The following is an 18,399-nucleotide window of genomic DNA, read 5'->3' on the forward strand; positions in this document are numbered from 1 at the left end:
TTGAGTGCCATTTACCTATTCAGCACATTAAAGGGTCTGAACCTCTAACTCGGTATTATCCATAATATTTAAAATTAAAAACACAAATTGGAACTCAATGTGGGTCCATTTCAATGAATGTTGATGTTATGACATTACTCGTGTAATCAACATTTTCTAATCAGTACATGACTTGAGTATTCTATGATTTCAAGCGTCATTTGTAATTTACAAAGAAAACATATCCCACAATACAATGTAGAAGTAATTAAAAATGACTGACTCACAAACAACAAAATAATTTAAAAAAAAACGCATAGAATGGAATAAGCAGATGCGACCTACTGCCATTGATGTATTTTAACAAAAATAATTGATTGAAATTACAAATTTGAATTTTTTAAAAATATAAATCACTTTATATACACTTGTATTACATGTGCTTTTAGATCTGTCGTTTATTTTAAAGGACATGTTCACACAAGCAGGTTATTTTGCTTAGTCATAATAAGTACTCTGGTAAAAAAAAAAACAATAAACAATTATAAAATATTAAAATAAAAAAGGCTTATTCTATTTAATAAACGTCACTACATTGGTGGCGCCATGTTCCTGTTCATTGATATTTCTCAGCCAATCAAAACTAGGATGGATAGTTACGTCGGCAAATTGTGATGTCAGAGTACACTAACCTTACAGACGATATGCCTGAATGGGCAGCTTTTTGGTGTTTAGATAAGACCTGTAAAAATTGGAATGTAACCTATATTGAAAATCCACACCAACATAAAAGACCAATGGAAAGACATAGACCAATTCTTTGGTTGTGGAACATTAGTACCGATCATTACATTGACAAATTCAAGTTCAGCGACAAGGTTGTGTCTTCCAACAGATGCCATTCCAACCATTTTCAGATTTAGTCATAGAATGAATAAAGAGTTGGAATTGTTATTCAGAAGTCGGAAAAATCATCTTGGACAACAAACTATTCTCGAGTTACATGTTTAAAATGAACTGCGTTTAAAAGCGAACTACATTTAGACTATATTAGTAGTATATTACAAACTATTCTGAAGATACATGGTTAAAAGTGAACTACGTTTACACTATATTAGTAGTATATTACAAACTATTCTCAAAGTACATGTTTAAAAGTGAACTAGTTTACACTATATTAGGTTGTATATTACAAACTATTCTCAAAGTACATGTTTAAAAGTGAACTAGTTTACACTATATTAGGTTGTATATTACAAACTTTTCTCAAGATACATGGTTAAAAGTGAACTATGTTTATACTATATTAAGTTGTATATTACAAACTATTCTCAAAGTACATGTTTAAAAGTGAACTAGTTTACACTATATTAGGTTGTATATTACAAACTATTCTCAAGATACATGGTTAAAAGTGAACTACGTTTACACTATATTAGTAGTATATTACAAACTATTCTCAAAGTACATGTTTAAAAGTGAACTAGTTTACACTATATTAGGTTGTATATTACAAACTATTCTCAAAGTACATGTTTAAAAGTGAACTAGTTTACACTATATTAGGTTGTATATTACAAACTTTTCTCAAGATACATGGTTAAAAGTGAACTATGTTTATACTATATTAAGTTGTATATTACAAACTATTCTCAAAGTACATGTTTAAAAGTGAACTAGTTTACACTATATTAGGTTGTATATTACAAACTATTCTCAAGATACATGGTTAAAAGTGAACTACGTTTACACTATATTAGTAGTATATTACAAACTATTCTCAAAGTACATGTTTAAAAGTGAACTAGTTTACACTATATTAGGTTGTATATTACAAACTATTCTCAAAGTACATGTTTAAAAGTGAACTAGTTTACACTATATTAGTAGTATATTACAAACTATTCTCAAAGTACATGTTTAAAAGTGAACTAGTTTACACTATATTAGGTTGTATATTACAAACTATTCTCAAGGTACATGTTTAAAAGTGAACTAGTTTACACTATATTAGGTTGTATATTACAAACTATTCTCAAGATACATGGTTAAAAGTGAACTACGTTTAGACTATATTAGGTTGTATATTACAAACTATAATCAAGGTACATGGTTAAAGGTGAACTAGTTTACACTATATTACGTTGTATGTAGTGCACCATGATGTCACACATTTAAATGCAATGTTTATCTTCTAAACTGCATGAATAATGTTTTCAGGGAACACTTGTCGAACCAATATGCCACATGTATAATAAATCAGGGATTGTATTCCTTATAAATGTGTTTTTTTAATGTATTATTATGTGTTTTTAATGTACCAGTAGATGTATTTTTAATGATTATGCATTATGTGTTTTTAATTGTAAATGTATATTTTATTATCTAATTACTCGGTGAGTGGTTCTGGGAGTGTGGGCTGATCTAATGCTTACACTTTATATTATAAGGCATATCATTAAGTAGTCACGTGGCAAGGTTTCAATTCTCAAGTTTGTACGTGACAAGCATTCTGGTTGCCTGTCCAGACTTGTTGGTTATATTAAAATAAAATTGTACAAAGTGTTAGTCCCGAATGACCTAGTTTGTGTCGAGTGGGCGTTAAATCCCATTCATCTATTCAACTACTGACAGACATTCCAAATTGCTCATCAATCATTTGTAGAGTTATTGTCCATGCCATTGAAAAGTGAGAGAGAGAGAGAAATGGGGTCATTCCTGGTTACATAAATGATAAACATCGTCTGTTAAATAATAGCACTCGTATTTGTACAGTCAAGTCAAACTTCTGCTGTCGTCTTATAATTACATAGAAATACTTCCAATAGAGATACTTGTCGACATTTCTAAATATATATAGCTTGTATAAATTTTGTTTAAAAACATAACCCCTATTCACAATATATTCGCTTGACAATTCTATCAAAATATAATCTATTTTTTCTCGCGAGATTTATACTTTCAGTAAAATAAACCAAGGACACATTGGTGCCATCTATTTTTAGCAGCATATTCATCGGAATTTTATTACCATGTACGTTCACATTATACACTAATCGAATACACCAAATAAATGTTCACAGTGACAGAATGGCAGCGATCAGAATGCGAGTCTTTCACACTCATTTAAAAAATAAAATACACATGTCCATGATTTAAAAATAAGGAGAGCGATGTTAAATTTTAAGGCGAGGGAGAAAAACCTCCCCTCAGTCAACATTCAGGTACGCGACAGACGCTCTCGCGATTGATCGCGCGCCTCAAAAAACAATGACTGAGGAAGAAACCAGAGAACCCAGAGAAAACCCACGAGGTTGGACAGGCGAACCTACTCCTTGTCACGTAACCGGGGAATAAAACATACACCAGTTGACCCATTGACAGACCATATGATACAGTGCACATGCTAACCACTCAGCCATCCTACCCACCCCCATTGAAAAGTGGTAATTGCAATACAGATCAGCCATTTTGATTTATATTTTTGAAACTCGCTTTACTTATTCAACCAATTGTAGACATGAACCCTAGATATCGAAAGAGATGAAAGTTTTTGAGATTTTTGGTTGTTTAAAAAGATTGAGTGGATATTAGATGTTTACCGGTATTCAGTTTTGGCGTTAACCCTTGATTGTTGCACTCTTGTCTGTTATATCTCAATAGTCAATATTGTCTGATCTATTGACCTAAAATGATAAACAAACACAGATAGTCATCCAACAATACAATTCAACACGTCACATGCGATAAAGTTGACCTTGCTAATTTTTTTTTACCCAAAAATTATTTATATAAGAAAGAGAGTCCACTTTAAGTAAGAAAAATATGAACAATGAGGGAAATTACCTTTAAATGATTGATTTTAAGGGGTGATTGTATGGGAAAGCAATGCCATGGACCATCAACCCCAATATCTATATCCGTCTGTTTTCTTTTATCCTACACATATCCTGTACAAGTTCGGACACATTATGTTTTCATGACAATACGACAAATATCGCCCATCTGTAAAAAGGAATTATTGGAAAACAATTAAGCATACACATTTTTTTTATATCCGATCAAAGTGAATGCCATTAGCGAGGATGTGTGGATGAACTATTGTCTGCGTTTAAACTGTTCAAATGACTAAAATATCCGAAGAAACTAAGTTGTATTTACGTAATTCTCACTTAATTTTTTAAAACATTAAATGCATAAATGAAATAATTATGTAAAACTCTTAGGCGTAATACTAAAAAAAGTAGACAAACCTTTAGTGATCTTCATCAATGTTATTGATGTCATCAATGAATCACGTCCCAGCTAATTAATAATAATAAAAATAGTTTATTCGTACTCATGGTACACATAGGTTATACATATATAATAATTAATCAATATACAAATAATTATATCACTTTGATTATGAAGTACACAGAAAGTTGATAATTTGATTCAGGTTTAGTGCTTCATTTGGATTAGAGTCCCTGAAAGAGATATATTCTCTATAATAATTACGATCTAGGTCATTTATTCTATTTAAAACAGAAGAAATTCCTACATTTAGGACATCATGTTTATTAAAGTTATACTTTTTACAAATAAAATTAATATTATTGCACATAGAAGACTGGCTTCCATTTAAAGCGATCTTGATGCACATACTTAAACATTTATTGTTGCTTGACATTGTACTAAAATAAAACTTAGTAAATCTTTTATACAATTGGGTTTTTATGTTCAAATCGTCACAAATTATGCTTAATAAGTTGCTATGTGCGCGTGGTGATATACCAAGAAGCCTCCTAACACTTTTTCGCCAGACACAATAAAATCTATCAATATTTTTATGGTTCAAATCCCATAATTGGCAGCCATACAGAGGCATACAATAAGTCTTAAATAATTTATATTTTGTGTTAGATGATGCATATACAAAATTTTTAATAGTGACATTAACCTTCACGAGAAAACTATTAATACCATGAAATATGTTTTGTCTTTGTGAGGAGGAGTTAAGAGTGTTACCTAAATGTTTCTCTGATTCGACAACTTCTATCTTTTTATCATCAATACATATGACTTTAAATTGATTAATAAATGTTCTGCTATGTGAAAAGAAAATAAGTTTAGTTTTCTCAGGATTGAACTTAAGATCATACTCTTCTGAATATCGTTTAGCAATATTAAGTAGGCCAATCAGAGCTTGTCTGCTGGATGTCACGAATGTGAGATCATCAGCGTAAGCCAATGCTCCCACATAAACGTGACCAATATGGCAGCCAAGGCCACTGGTCCTACAGCGATTCAGCAGTTCGTCAAGATAAACTGTAGATAAGATTGGAGACAAAACCCCACCCTGCTTCACTCCATTACTGACATTAAAAGTTTCGGTTACAATGTTACCCCATTTTACTCTGATTTTCTGATTTAAATACTTGTTAAGTAAAAAACGAGCTGTTAAAGGACACATACCCTTAGATAGCAGTAACTTAAATAATTGGACATAATTAACTCTGTCGAAAGCCTTGCTTGCGTCCAGGAGGGTTACAAAGACGTCAGAATTCCTATTATTATAATATTGTATAGTTTCATTTATTACGAATGAGCAATGGTTTGTGGAATGTTTCTCCTTGAATCCAAATTGTAGATCCGAACATTGGAAGATATCTTTGTTATGTTTCAAAATTATCCAGTCAAAGAATTTTCCAATAATACTACTGAGAGCAATACCACGATAGTTACTGGAATCACTTAACGATTTTTTTCTGTTCTTTGGGATGGATATTATTGAGGAGAGAACAAAGTTACTGGGTGAGAAACCATGAGTAATCATAGAAGTTAACAGTAACGATAAATGAATGAAGAAAGAATGTGAAGCATAAATTACATGATCTGATGTTTGACCAATATTACCATCCTTTTTACCACGTTTCAAATGTTTCACTGCTCTTTCTACTTCATTTGTACAAACACTATGAACTCTATTACACTTATTACTCTTACACTTATCTAATTTAAACTCAATGTCATTCTGCAATGTAGACATATCCCCCTCATCAAAGGAGACACTATTGAACAATTGCTTATATTTATTACAAAACAGATTACCGATATTATTTGCACCTATTTGACCGTCAACCGTATTAGGAAGAGATTTACATGATCCGTTGATTTTCTTAATCTCTGACCAAAAGTTGTTACAATTATTTTCTAGTAAATAATCAGCTAGTTTGTTTGCACAAATCTGATCTTTATTTTTCTTAACAATTTTTAATACACGATGATATTTAGCCCGAGTGCCTCTCCTAATATTGGCCAGTATGCCTTTCATTGGACAGTTGTTCTCTTTCCAAAGTTGGTGCCAGAATATAGCCGTATCTCTCACGGTTTTGACTTGATCATTCCACCCAGGGATGATTTTTTTTCTACTTTTATTTGCGCTTTGGGGAATACATACTTTACCAGCCTTGAGAGTAACTTGAATTAAATTGTCAAAGTAATTTTCTAAATCTACATTGTGTACTGTACATGAATAATCAGTACAATGTATGGCATCAATAGGGATATTAACATTTTTTAAGAGCTCATCCAAAGTATCTTTGTAATGCTTTATATGTTCGTCTGTTGCTTCATGCCATTTGGTTTGAGATTGCACATTGCTCATAGGTGAGTTGTCATAGTAGTCTACGGGAATGTTAATAGCCATACTGATTACGGCATGATCTGAGAAATTATCACAATCGTGTACAGACTGATAACGAATTATTTGATTCATCAGATTAGACGTAAGGAAGAAGTGATCTATTGTAGATCTATTATTGTTAATTTTACTCTCGTATGAATAAAGAACATTGCTACATGGATTAGTGTAACCACATCCTAAGGTATTCTCTAACAGGAATTGACCTAAATGATTTGTTTGTGGCGAGGTAGTGAGTAAAAAATCGGTATTAAAATCTCCTCCTACAAGTACATGGTCACATGGATTTTCATCTATTAACCTCTTTAGGTCATTAAGTGTATTGTCGAATTCATCCAAGTTGGTACTGTCGCATGGCATATATACATTAAATATTAACAAATTCAAGTCGCCACATTGAATTTTGACTGAACAAATACGTTTCGAGTTAAACAGTATTGGTTCCACATTGCACAATAGAGAACTGCGCCACAGAATCGCACACCCACCATAGGGCCGACCGTTGATAATGGAGTTACTCTCCATGCCTGAGTTGCCATGTACACAAATACCGGGAATTTTAATTTGGAATGATTGCAGCTGTTCAGTTAGAAGCCAGTGTTCTTGTATCAAGACAAAGTCATGGGAGTTACATAATTTGTCAATATATTGTATTCTACCTGTTCCCAGGCCATGAGAGTTATATGTTGCTAATGTTAACAAGGCCATTGGATGAAATATTCACTTAAATATCCACTCTTGGTGAGACATATTTCCGGATACGTACACCATTTGGCCACAGTTCCTCATCGAATAGTTTCGGAAATTCGGATTGGGGTACTGTTAACTTGAAAGACTTGAATTTTGATAATAAGTTTGATATACATAACAGTTCGTGAACTGTAAACCCCTTATCTTTGAGATAGGATGAGATCTCGTTATCTGTGGTGTTTTTATCAACACGATATATAAATAAGTGTCTAGTTGGTTCTGGTGCACCTTTAAATGTAGCCTTAGGAGAGGACCTGCCAATTATACATCGCCTGCGCTTACTTTCCTGTCTATTCAATTTTTTTGTCACATGCGATGGAGCTCTAAAACCGTCATCTTGTTGACTATCTCTTGTTGCGTTGCTAATTCCTGACATAACACTTTCTCTATCAGTGTCTCTTAGGTTTCTGTTAAAGACATTTCGCCGTGGGTGTGTAATAGGCTTCTTACTAACGTTGGTATAGTGGAGCTGCTCCCTTGGTTTAGGGATAGGCTCGTTCGCTGGGACCAGAGTCTTTGGCTCTGTAGTCATATCAGCATAAGAAGATCTGGTATTCGTGGTGGAACTTAATTTATCTATCTTCTCTTTGATACTCACATTCTCACATATCGTGTGTTCTAGTACTTTCTCCAGACATGAGATTTTATCTTCAAACGTATTCATTCTTTCTGCTAATGATATAGAGTTGATGTCTTCTGGGTATGATCTTGGCAGACGCCTAATATCCAGAGCGCTTAGTTACCACTGGCATTGTGCCTGATTTATCAAGTTTATCGATTGCAGCTACAATGTCTAATACGTGCGCTTCCTTCACAGATCTCACAAGGGAGTCCTTCCGTCCCGCTCTCTCACCAATGATATCATTATCACATTTATCCCACAATATTGTCTTACTTGTAATAATTTCTTCTAGTGTAAAATGTCCCAGAACAGCCAGTTTAATATGTTCACATGTACTATTCTGCAATGAGTGGACGATATAGCTGATTAAACAATCAACAATAAAAACCTGAATTGTGGTATCCGTTGAGTTGCCGGGTAACTCGAAATCATTCACAATACATTGAACATTGCTAATTGGTCGATTACTATTGGTATCAGTTGTTTTTCTATTGCCTGTCCCAAACCGGACATCAACACAACTCGGGCATAACATCAAGTCACCCTGTGACATTATGACATCACGACCTTTTCGCTTGAATGGACATGGTCCATCTGCTGGCCCTTCACACCTCATTGATCACTATTAAGAATTCAATATAGAATTGTTTCAACTGTTTAAAGTCAAGAAAACAATATTTCTGTTGAAATTTTCCATTCAGTACAGGCACACGGTCTTTATATTCATCTTTGTATCATTTTTAGTCTATTTATTCATTTAAATCATACCAAATATTCACAATTTAGACAGAGCAAATTTACTGCCCAACTGCTCAGCCGTTATCATTATACATTTCCGAGAATCCCAGTCTAGGAAAACCGACGTTAATCTGTGACAGGAAAACACGCATCTGGCGACGAGATTAAAAGTTTGTAAACTTTTTATGAGTTTTTATGAATTTCGCCGGAACATGGACGCAGATAAAACCGACGAATACATTGTACATAGTAGTTCACAGGATATATATGTCGTATTGGTAAATGTGAGCGGGGAAAATTTTGGCAGGCTTTGTGACGCGGCCAGCAGGCTGGAGTCAGCCATGGAACTATTTAATTGTTTTTTTTCAGACAACTAGTATCATTATGTATAGCATTCGTTGTAAAACTAATTCAGAGAGATTTTGATTTAACAGTTTTTACGTATTTTTGAAACAGGCTCCGAAGCGTTTTGGTTCTGTTATGCAAGATCATTTTCACCGTTCCAAAGCAAAAGTTTGGTGCTAAGACCACCTAAAGATAAATTTGAAATGTTCCTATTATTAATTAGAACAGGTTTCGCTTTAGTTTTTATATTTTAGACCGACATTTATTACTTTAAATCTTCCTAGTGCTAAAACGGAAAATGTGACCTTTTGACCTCTGGGGTCACAAAGAACAAAGGTGAATTTAGCAAGTTTACATTTTTATTGAAAGTGTGATTACTTTCGATCATTTTCAGCTTATTTTCATGATGCAAGAATGACCGCGCATTCACATTCAGTGCAAATGAACCCATTTGACCTTTGACCCCAAATATCTCGAAAACACCTCAACGGCGGACTGATTACCACTCGGCATCGTATTCTACGCAAAATTTTACTCTAGAAAAGTTGGGTCTGGTTTTGTGCCCATTTGATGGACACCCCCCCCGCGCTGAGCCTCCAGACTATACATGATGGGTCCTTGGACACATTTATAGATTGATTCCCAGATATATACATTTTCTCAGGAAAGTTATGTTATGCAAGTAGAGAAATAAAGGTTTTATCTGAGTTTTGCCAAATTATCCAGTCCAGCCAAAAATGTTAAGAATAATAATAACTTCAAAATATTTTCTCAAATATCTCTGTAAAAAAAATGTATTTGAAGCGTTTAAACAGTATGCAGCTATCCGCACCGATCAGGTTAAAATCTTGTGTAGAAATAAGAAGTGAAAGCTAGTAATATTCATCTTTAACTGCTTGAATTTCAAAGATATCACAAGGTAGAGGCTCAACAATAATTTGAACAGATACGTTACTAACCTCTAAACAATTAGATAAGATATATTTTAAACATCCCCATTTTAATGTAGTCATATTTTGTAATATTTTGCCATCACCCTGTCACATTTCTTGTTAGCACAATGCATGCTTCAGTAATCATTAATCAGTATATCTTTTCGAAATTAATCTCCATCTCATTAAAATGATGAACTAGCCAGAGTTATTCCCTTTGGTTTTGAAATCTTGTTGACACTCTAGCGGCTAAAATTTAATATTAAGGAGCAAAAGTGGCTCTGTGTATGAGGTGGATACTCGCTAACCAGGAGTTTAGCCGAGACAGTTTCTCAGGATTCTAAGGAGTGGTTGAATGGAGGGGATGGAAAACCAAGGTCCTCTGTACACATTGGTGTGCACATAAAATAAGCCTTGACAGAATTTGAAATAAGAGTAGGTCATAGTGCCACTGTCCAGTCAAAATTTCCCTTACAACACACTGTGTGGCATGTGCCTGTCTTCATTAAACCAGTCGGTGCAGATATTTAGAACTTTAAACCCCATTTCACTTCATCTTGAAAGGTAGAATACTGTTGATTTTCAACAATTTTCAATAACTTCGAGAGTTAACCCCTTTTTCACCTTAGAGGCTTTAATTATGGTCTGAACTTTTTGAAATTTTGATGAGTTGTTTAGCAGCTCATGGGAGTAGATTATATATCAATTGAAAAATCCAGTAGATCTTCAACAATTTTCAATGATAACTTCTTTAATTATTCCCTTTTGCCAATTTATGTTTTGAACTTTTTGAAATTTCAATGCCTTGTTTATCAGCTTGTGGGCGTATGTTTCATTTCCTGGCAACCCTTGTTGTAATAACTGCCAGGTGAAGCAGATTATTTTCTGCATGTCAATAATTCTCAGATAATCTTGCTTATTGGTAGCTCCCACATTTTTAATGCAGTTGTATATATATTATTATCACTTATTGTCCATTAACATTTCCTTGTAAGGTTGTTAAAACTGGATTAGTTTCTATGTGGATAAATGATTTTTATACGCCCACATTTTTATGTGGACGTATATTGTTGTCGCCCCTGGTCGTCTGTCCAGAATTTTTATTCGATTTTGACGAAACTTGAAATGTAGGTTTATCTCCTAAAGATCTCGCTTCCTTTCGATATTGGCAAATATCGGATCGTAACTTCATGGGTTATGGCCCCTGATTGTACGAAAAATCAAGTTTTAGCTTATTGACCCTCTAGAGGTCACAGTATTTATCTAATTTAAAAAAACATACGGATAATTTACTGTTACACCATATTGACGGCTGAATTTCATGAAAATCGGACCAAAACTGCCTGACAAAATAGCCACTCCTTGTACGCAAATAATGTAAAAATATGAAATAACAAGATAGTGGATCCGATTTTGATGAAACATAAAATATATGTTTATATCCCAAAGATCTGGGTTCCTTTAGATACTTGCGCATATTGGATAGTAACTTCCTGGATAATGCCCCTGGGTGTACACAATCTTCTCATGTGTCATCATTGTGATCTGATTTTAAGGTTAAAGTGTATTTTTCAAACAAGGTTTACCCATATATTGTATTAGAGAGCTGACCATATTTAAATACCCACATTTTTATGTGAACGTATTATGCTGTCGCCCCTGTCCGGCCGTCCACAATTTGTTTGTGGACACTCTACAGGTCATGATTTTTATCCAATTTTGACGAAACTTGAAATATAGGTCTGTCTCCCAAAGATCTCAGTTCCTTTCGATACTGGCATATATCAGACTGTAACTTCCTGAATTATAGCACCTGATCAAACAAAAAATCACATTTTTATCTCTAGAGGATACAATTTTTATCCGATTTTAAAAAACACTTAAATTTATCACTGTTACACCCTAATGTCGGTTGAGTTTGAATTTCGTGAAAATCAGAACGAAACTGCCCATAACTTCCTGGATTATGGCCCCTTGTTGTACGAAAAATCACGTTTTTAGCTTGTGGACACTCTAGAGGTCGCATTTTTTATTTGATTTCCAAAAACATTCAAATGTATCACCATTACAATTACACCCTAATGACCGTTGAGTTTGAATTTCGTGAAAATCGGACTGAAACTGCCTGACAAATTGGCCGCTCCTTGTACTCAAATTGTGTACAAGTATACAATACAAACATTGTGGGCCCTCTAGAGGTCACAATTTTTGTCCAATCTTTATATCTCAAAGATCTGTCTTCATGCATTCATGCATTTCAGGCCATAACTTCTTGGATTGTACGAAAAATTGAGATTTTTTTTTAGCTTGTTCTCTATCTATCTCTTGCAAAATGTGGGTGTATCTTGCCTGGCAACCGCTGGTTCTTTTATGAATTAGGTTTTTTTTTTATTCTTTCCGGGAAAAAAGAACAACAAATCAAAGTGATCTGATTTATTTTAGCTTTTCTCATCAGTAAAATCAGTGTTTGCCTGAAAATAACTCAAATACAAAGATAATAAGAATATTATGAATGGAGAATTAATATTTGATTTTACAATATACATGTACAATGGACAGATATACTGGTTTGGTTAGCCAAACATCCTGTGTTTGATTAAAATGTATATGAATCATTGAGATTGTGTATGAATGAATTAAATTTACATCAAGCCCAGCCTAGATGTATTGCAATAGTTAAATATGTGAATATTTTGATATACATGTAAAGTGGTGGCTCAGTGATTAAGGTGCTGCCTTGCTAACCAGGAGGTCTAGGATTCACTCCTGGTGTGGCAGTATGATTTCTGCTTGTCAGTTGTCTATTGTACACATTGGCGTGCATGTAAAAGAATCCAGCTATATCGGTGGTGTATATGCAAAATTACCCCCTGCTGGTTCCTGATACGTGTATATGCCCTACTTTATTATCCCAGTTGGTGCATGGTGTATGGCTATCTTTATTATCCCATTTGGTGCATGGTGTATGGCCATCTTTATTATCCCATTTGGTGCATGGTGTATGGTCATCTTTATTAGCCCAGTTGGTGCATGGTGTATGGCCATCTTTATTAACCCAGTTGGTGCATGGTGTATGGCCATCTTTATTATCCCATTTGGTGCATGGTGTATGGCCATCTTTATTATCCCAGTTGGTGCATGGTGTATGGCCATCTTTATTATCCCATTTGGTGTATGGCCATCTTTATTATCCCATTTGGTGCATGGTGTATGGCCATCTTTATTATCCCGGTTGGTGCATGGTGTATGGCTATCTTTATTAGCCCAGTTGGTGCATGGTGTATGGCCATCTTTATTAACCCAGTTGTGGCATGGTGTATGGTCATTTTTATTAGCCCAGTTGGTGCATGGTGTATGGCCATCTTTATTAGCCCAGTTGGTGCATGGTGTATGCCCATCTTTATTATCTCAGTTGGTGCATGGTGTATGGCCATCTTTATTATCCCAGTTGGTGCATGGTGTATGCCCATCTTTATTATCCCGGTTGGTGCATGGTGTATGCCCATCTTTATTATCCCGGTTGGTGTATGGTGTATGCCCATCTTTATTACCCCAGTTCGTGCATGGTGTATGCCCATCTTCATTACCTCAGTTGGTGCATGGTGTATGCCCATCTTCATTACCTCAGTTGGTGCATGGTGTATGGCCATCTTTATTATCCCAGTTGGTACATGGTGTTTGCCCATCTTTATTATCCCAGTTGGTGCATGGTGTATGACCATCTTTATTATCCTGGTTGGTGCATGGTGTATGGCCATCTTTATTAGCCCAGTTGGTGCATGATGTATGCCCATTTTTATTATATGCCCACATTTCAATTCTTGTCCGATTTTGACGAAACTTGAAATATAGCTTTATCCCAAAAAAATCTCGGCTGCTTTCGATATTGGCATGTATCGGATCGAAACTTCATGGATTATGGCCCCTGTTTGTACGAAAAATCACGTTTTTAGCTTGTGGACCCTATAGAGGTCACAATTTTTATCCGATTTTGTTGAAACTTGAAATGTAAGTTTATAACCCAAAGATCTCAGTTCCTTTCGATATTCTCGCATATCGGACTGTAACTTCCTGAATTATGTCCCCTGTTTGTACGAAAAATCACGTTTTTAGCTTGTGGACCCTATAGAAGTCATAATTTTTATCCGATTTAAAAAACCGTATTATTATATCCCCGTTACACCCTAAGGACGACGAAGTTCGAATTTCATGAAAATCGGCCCAAAATTGACAGACAAAATGGCCGCCGTTCGTTCTCAAATAGCGTAAAAATATGGTATATCAAGGTTGTGGACCCTATAGAGGTCACAATTTTTATCCGATTTTGTTGAAACTTAAAATGTAAGTTTATAACCCACAGATCTCAGTTCCTTTCGATATTCGCGCATATCGGACTGTAACTTCCTGAATTATAGCCCCTGATTGTACGAAAAATCGCGTTTTTAGCTTGTGTACCCTGTAGAAGTCAGAATTTTTATCCGATTTAAAAACCCGTATTATTATATCACCGTTACACCCTAAGGACGACTGAGTTTCAATTTCGTGAAAATCGTCCCAAAATTGACAGACAAAATGTCCGCCGTTCGTTCTCAAATAGCATAAAAATATGGTATATCAAGGTTGTAGACCCTATAGAGGTCACAATTCTTATCCGATTTTGTTGAAACTTAAAATGTAAGTTTATAACCCAAAGATCTTGGTTCATTTCGATATTCGCGCATATCGGACTGTAACTTCCTGAATTATGGTCCCTGATTGTATGAAAAATTGCGTTTTTAGCTTGTGGACCCGATAGAGATCATAATTTTTATCCCAGTTGGTGCATGATGTATGCCCATCTTTATTATCCCAGTTGGTGCATGATGTATGCCCATCTTTATTACCCCAGTTGGTGCATATTGTATGCCCATCTTTATTAGCCTGTAAAACTTGAAATATAGGTTTTAGCTCCAAAAGATCTTGGTACCTTTCAACATTGGCATGAATTTGATCGTAACTTGAAATATAGGTTTTAGCTCCAAAAGATCTTGGTACCTTTCAACATTGGCATGAATTTGATCGTAACTTCATGGATTATGGAGTTACAATTTACAATTTTTATACGATTTTGATGAAATTTGAAATGTATGTTTATAAATCAAAGATTTTGGTTCCTTTCAATAGTCATGCATATTGGACAGTAGCTTCCAGGATTATGACCCCCGATTGGATTGTACGATTTTATTTTTTAGCTTGTTCTCTGTCTATCTCTTGCAAAATGTGGGCTTATCTTGCATGGCAACCTCTTGTCATCTTATCTTAGTAGATTATTACAAACATGAACAAAAAAATTACAATTACTGTGTTCGAAGCTAATAAAAATGATGACGTGAATATAATTTTATTTCTTGTTTTCCAGAAATCTAAGAATGCAGAATTAAGCCGTATAATGGGTGAACTATCTGTTGATGAAGGTGATGATGATGGTGGTAATAAAGGCGATGATTTATTAGATTTAATGGATAGTGCATAGATAATACAGATAGACAAGACCAATAGATATCTTTACATTGACTCTCAACATTCAATAGCTTTGTTTGTAGACCAAGTACCTTTATAAAAAATAGTTTGATATTAGTTAGTTAGTAATCCAATGGTTTTTAAAGGTGTATCTGTAGTACAAATGATAGAAATCATATTCTGTTCTAATGACAATAAGGAGTAACAAAATTGTTTAATTTTAGTCACTGATTGGTAATAGAGATCCTTATTCATTTATGTCACATATTTTCTTATAATGAATTTTCCTAAATGAGTGAAAGATTTAAAATCTTATTCTTGTTTTAAGCTTTGTTTGTTAATACAATTAAATCCTGATTCTTTTTTAAATTCAGTTTGGTTTCTGGTCAAATTTGAAATTCTATACAATCTAAATATGATACTGAACTCCAAGATGAAAAATACAAAATGGATCCAGATTAAACTCAAACATGTCCTAAATTTACTGGTATTAAACATAGTTCTAAACTACAAAATAGGTTTCTATATTATTGTATTTCAAAAATAGAATAAATATTTATCGGAAAACTTTTTGCAGAAATTAGTGATTATTTTTGTAATATTCAGTAAGTAGGAAAAACTAAATTCCGATTTCCTACTTGTACTCCACTTGGAATGATTTGGACAAACTTCCCCAAAGAAGATATGTTAGTCAATTGCATAATGTTATTAGCATAATCAATAATATTTGCTTTTTTAATAGTAATATTGAAGATCTGTTATTTCTTTATTTTAAATTATATGTTAGTTATATTTGAATGATGCTTTTACACATCTTCTATTCTAATTATATGTAATTGATTAGTCAATATTTCTAGCACATTATTTGTTTAACTGTTTATATTTATTACAGAGTTATGTCCCATGTTCGAATATTTAATCATGGCAACAAAATGATAATTATTATTATTGTGAACAGCATTCCATCATACCATTTGTGAAATAGTATTGTATTAGTGAAAGAAAACCTTATGTGTAATTGTTGTTGTCTTATGATAAAAAATATGATTGATATTTTTAAATACCCTTCGGACATGGATGTTGTGCAGCAATAAGGTTGCTTAAAATGTATTAACAAAGCTGTAGATCTATATAAAATCCTGTTTTTAAATATTCCAGTTTACCAACTTCAGTTTCGTGTACATGACACATTCAGATTAATGTCTGACCAATTTAAAATTTATTTATTAGTGCATTATGAATGTTAATGAGGCAAAAAAATATCTGGTTGATTTCTGATAATTACTGTTGATAATTGTCTAACATCAAATGATCACACCATCTTTTTGTAATTAATAACCATTGCTTGTGTTTGTTGTAAAAAAAGGGGACAGTGTTTAAGAATTTGTCTTTGTAGTAACTAAAAATGTTTATGTACTTTATTTTTCATTCATATTGTGTTAAAAATGTTTTCAGAGGCACCATTACTTCAAAAAATTTAAATTCACATGGTAGTATATTTAAAAGGTGGCAAGCAAATAGGATGGCTGTTTTCTATTCATACTAAATCCAAAAAGCTGCATTCTGTTTTAGGCATTTTAATCATCCATTTAAGAAGTCGAAGGACACTGATTGCAATGCCATACTATGATAATCTTGCCATCTTAGCAATTATACGATTCATCAAAATGATGATTTCCTTATTCCACAATTTTTGTATCCTTGGTTATTAAGTATTGACTCTTAAGAAGCTGGTCCAAGGGACATTTCCCAAAGCAGAAACTCACTTTAGTAGTCTGTTATTTAATATTCAACATAATATTGAAACATTCAATTCACCTTTAGTTTTGTTGCCTCTTAATAATAATCAAAAATACTAACTACATACATTTGATACAAACTTAAAAATTTAATTATGTATTGGCAGATTGGCTTAATTACGCACACATACAAGTATAGATGTCAGATTTAAATGTGTAGTAAAATATGTGAGGTTTTGCCAAGTAAGAGTGTTCCGTCCATTATTATGATCAATGTATACATGTACAATAAATGAACTGTGATAAAACAATTCTTGCTATTTTAATCAGGTGTATTTTGTCATTTGTGGCTATCATTAATTAATTAACAGGTGGTTGCAATGGTGTGGCATTCATTATCCTAACTCTCCAACTAGTATAAATGGCTTATTAAGTTTTTCATGGGGATATTTTCTTACGCTAACTAAAATTGATCAGTCCAGAGAAATGGAGTTTTAACCTGCTTTTCTGCACAGACCAGGCTAATGAAGAATGGCGTGCAGCATAAGGGAAATTTTCACCTACTCCTCACTGAATTCCAACTGTCAAGGTTATTTAACGTGCATTCAACGCGTAAAAGGGACCTCAGTTTTTTGTACAACCGAACGACTAGACACTGTTCCTTGACTGGCCAGGGGGATCACGTGGCTAAGTGGGTAAGACGCTAGCTCGCTAGCCTGGAGGTCGGATGTTCGATCCCTGCATTGGCCGAGAAAGTTCATCCAGATTTTCCGGCGTGGTTCTCCCTTGTCAGTGATGCAGGACGGAGGGGCTGACAAGGAAAGCTGTCTAGTCGTTCGGATGGGACGAAAAACCGAGGTCCCGTGTACACATTGGCGTGCACGTAAAAGATCCCTTGGCAGTTGGAATTCGATATAAGAGTAGGCCGTAGTGCCGCTGTCCGGGCAAAATTTCCCTCATAGCACACTGTATGGCGTATGCCCGTCTTCATTAGCCCAGGTTAGGAGCAGAAAAGTAGGACGTTAAACTCCATTTCATTTCATTTGACTGGCCAGCCCTCCATCCTGACCCTCCAAAAACGGGGGAAACCATGCTGGCAAATTCCAGGCG

The 18,399-nt window shown here is 34.2% G+C and overlaps 1 protein-coding gene across 1 annotated transcript in view; it reads left to right on the top strand.

The window, feature by feature from the left end:
• The window catches only part of LOC126810547 (protein OSCP1), a 68,623-nt gene extending 51,008 nt beyond the window's left edge, over nt 1-17,615 (top strand). The window contains exon 10 of the mRNA XM_050535680.2: nt 15,450-17,615. Coding sequence (XP_050391637.1) covers nt 15,450-15,563 — 114 coding nt within the window. The 3' untranslated portion in view covers nt 15,564-17,615. The remainder of the gene's footprint in view (nt 1-15,449) is intronic.
• Nucleotides 17,616-18,399: the final 784 nt, after the last annotated feature.

The sequence above is a fragment of the Patella vulgata genome, chromosome 2, assembly GCF_932274485.2.
Source record: "Patella vulgata chromosome 2, xgPatVulg1.2, whole genome shotgun sequence".
NCBI classification, from domain to species: Eukaryota; Metazoa; Mollusca; class Gastropoda; family Patellidae; genus Patella; species Patella vulgata.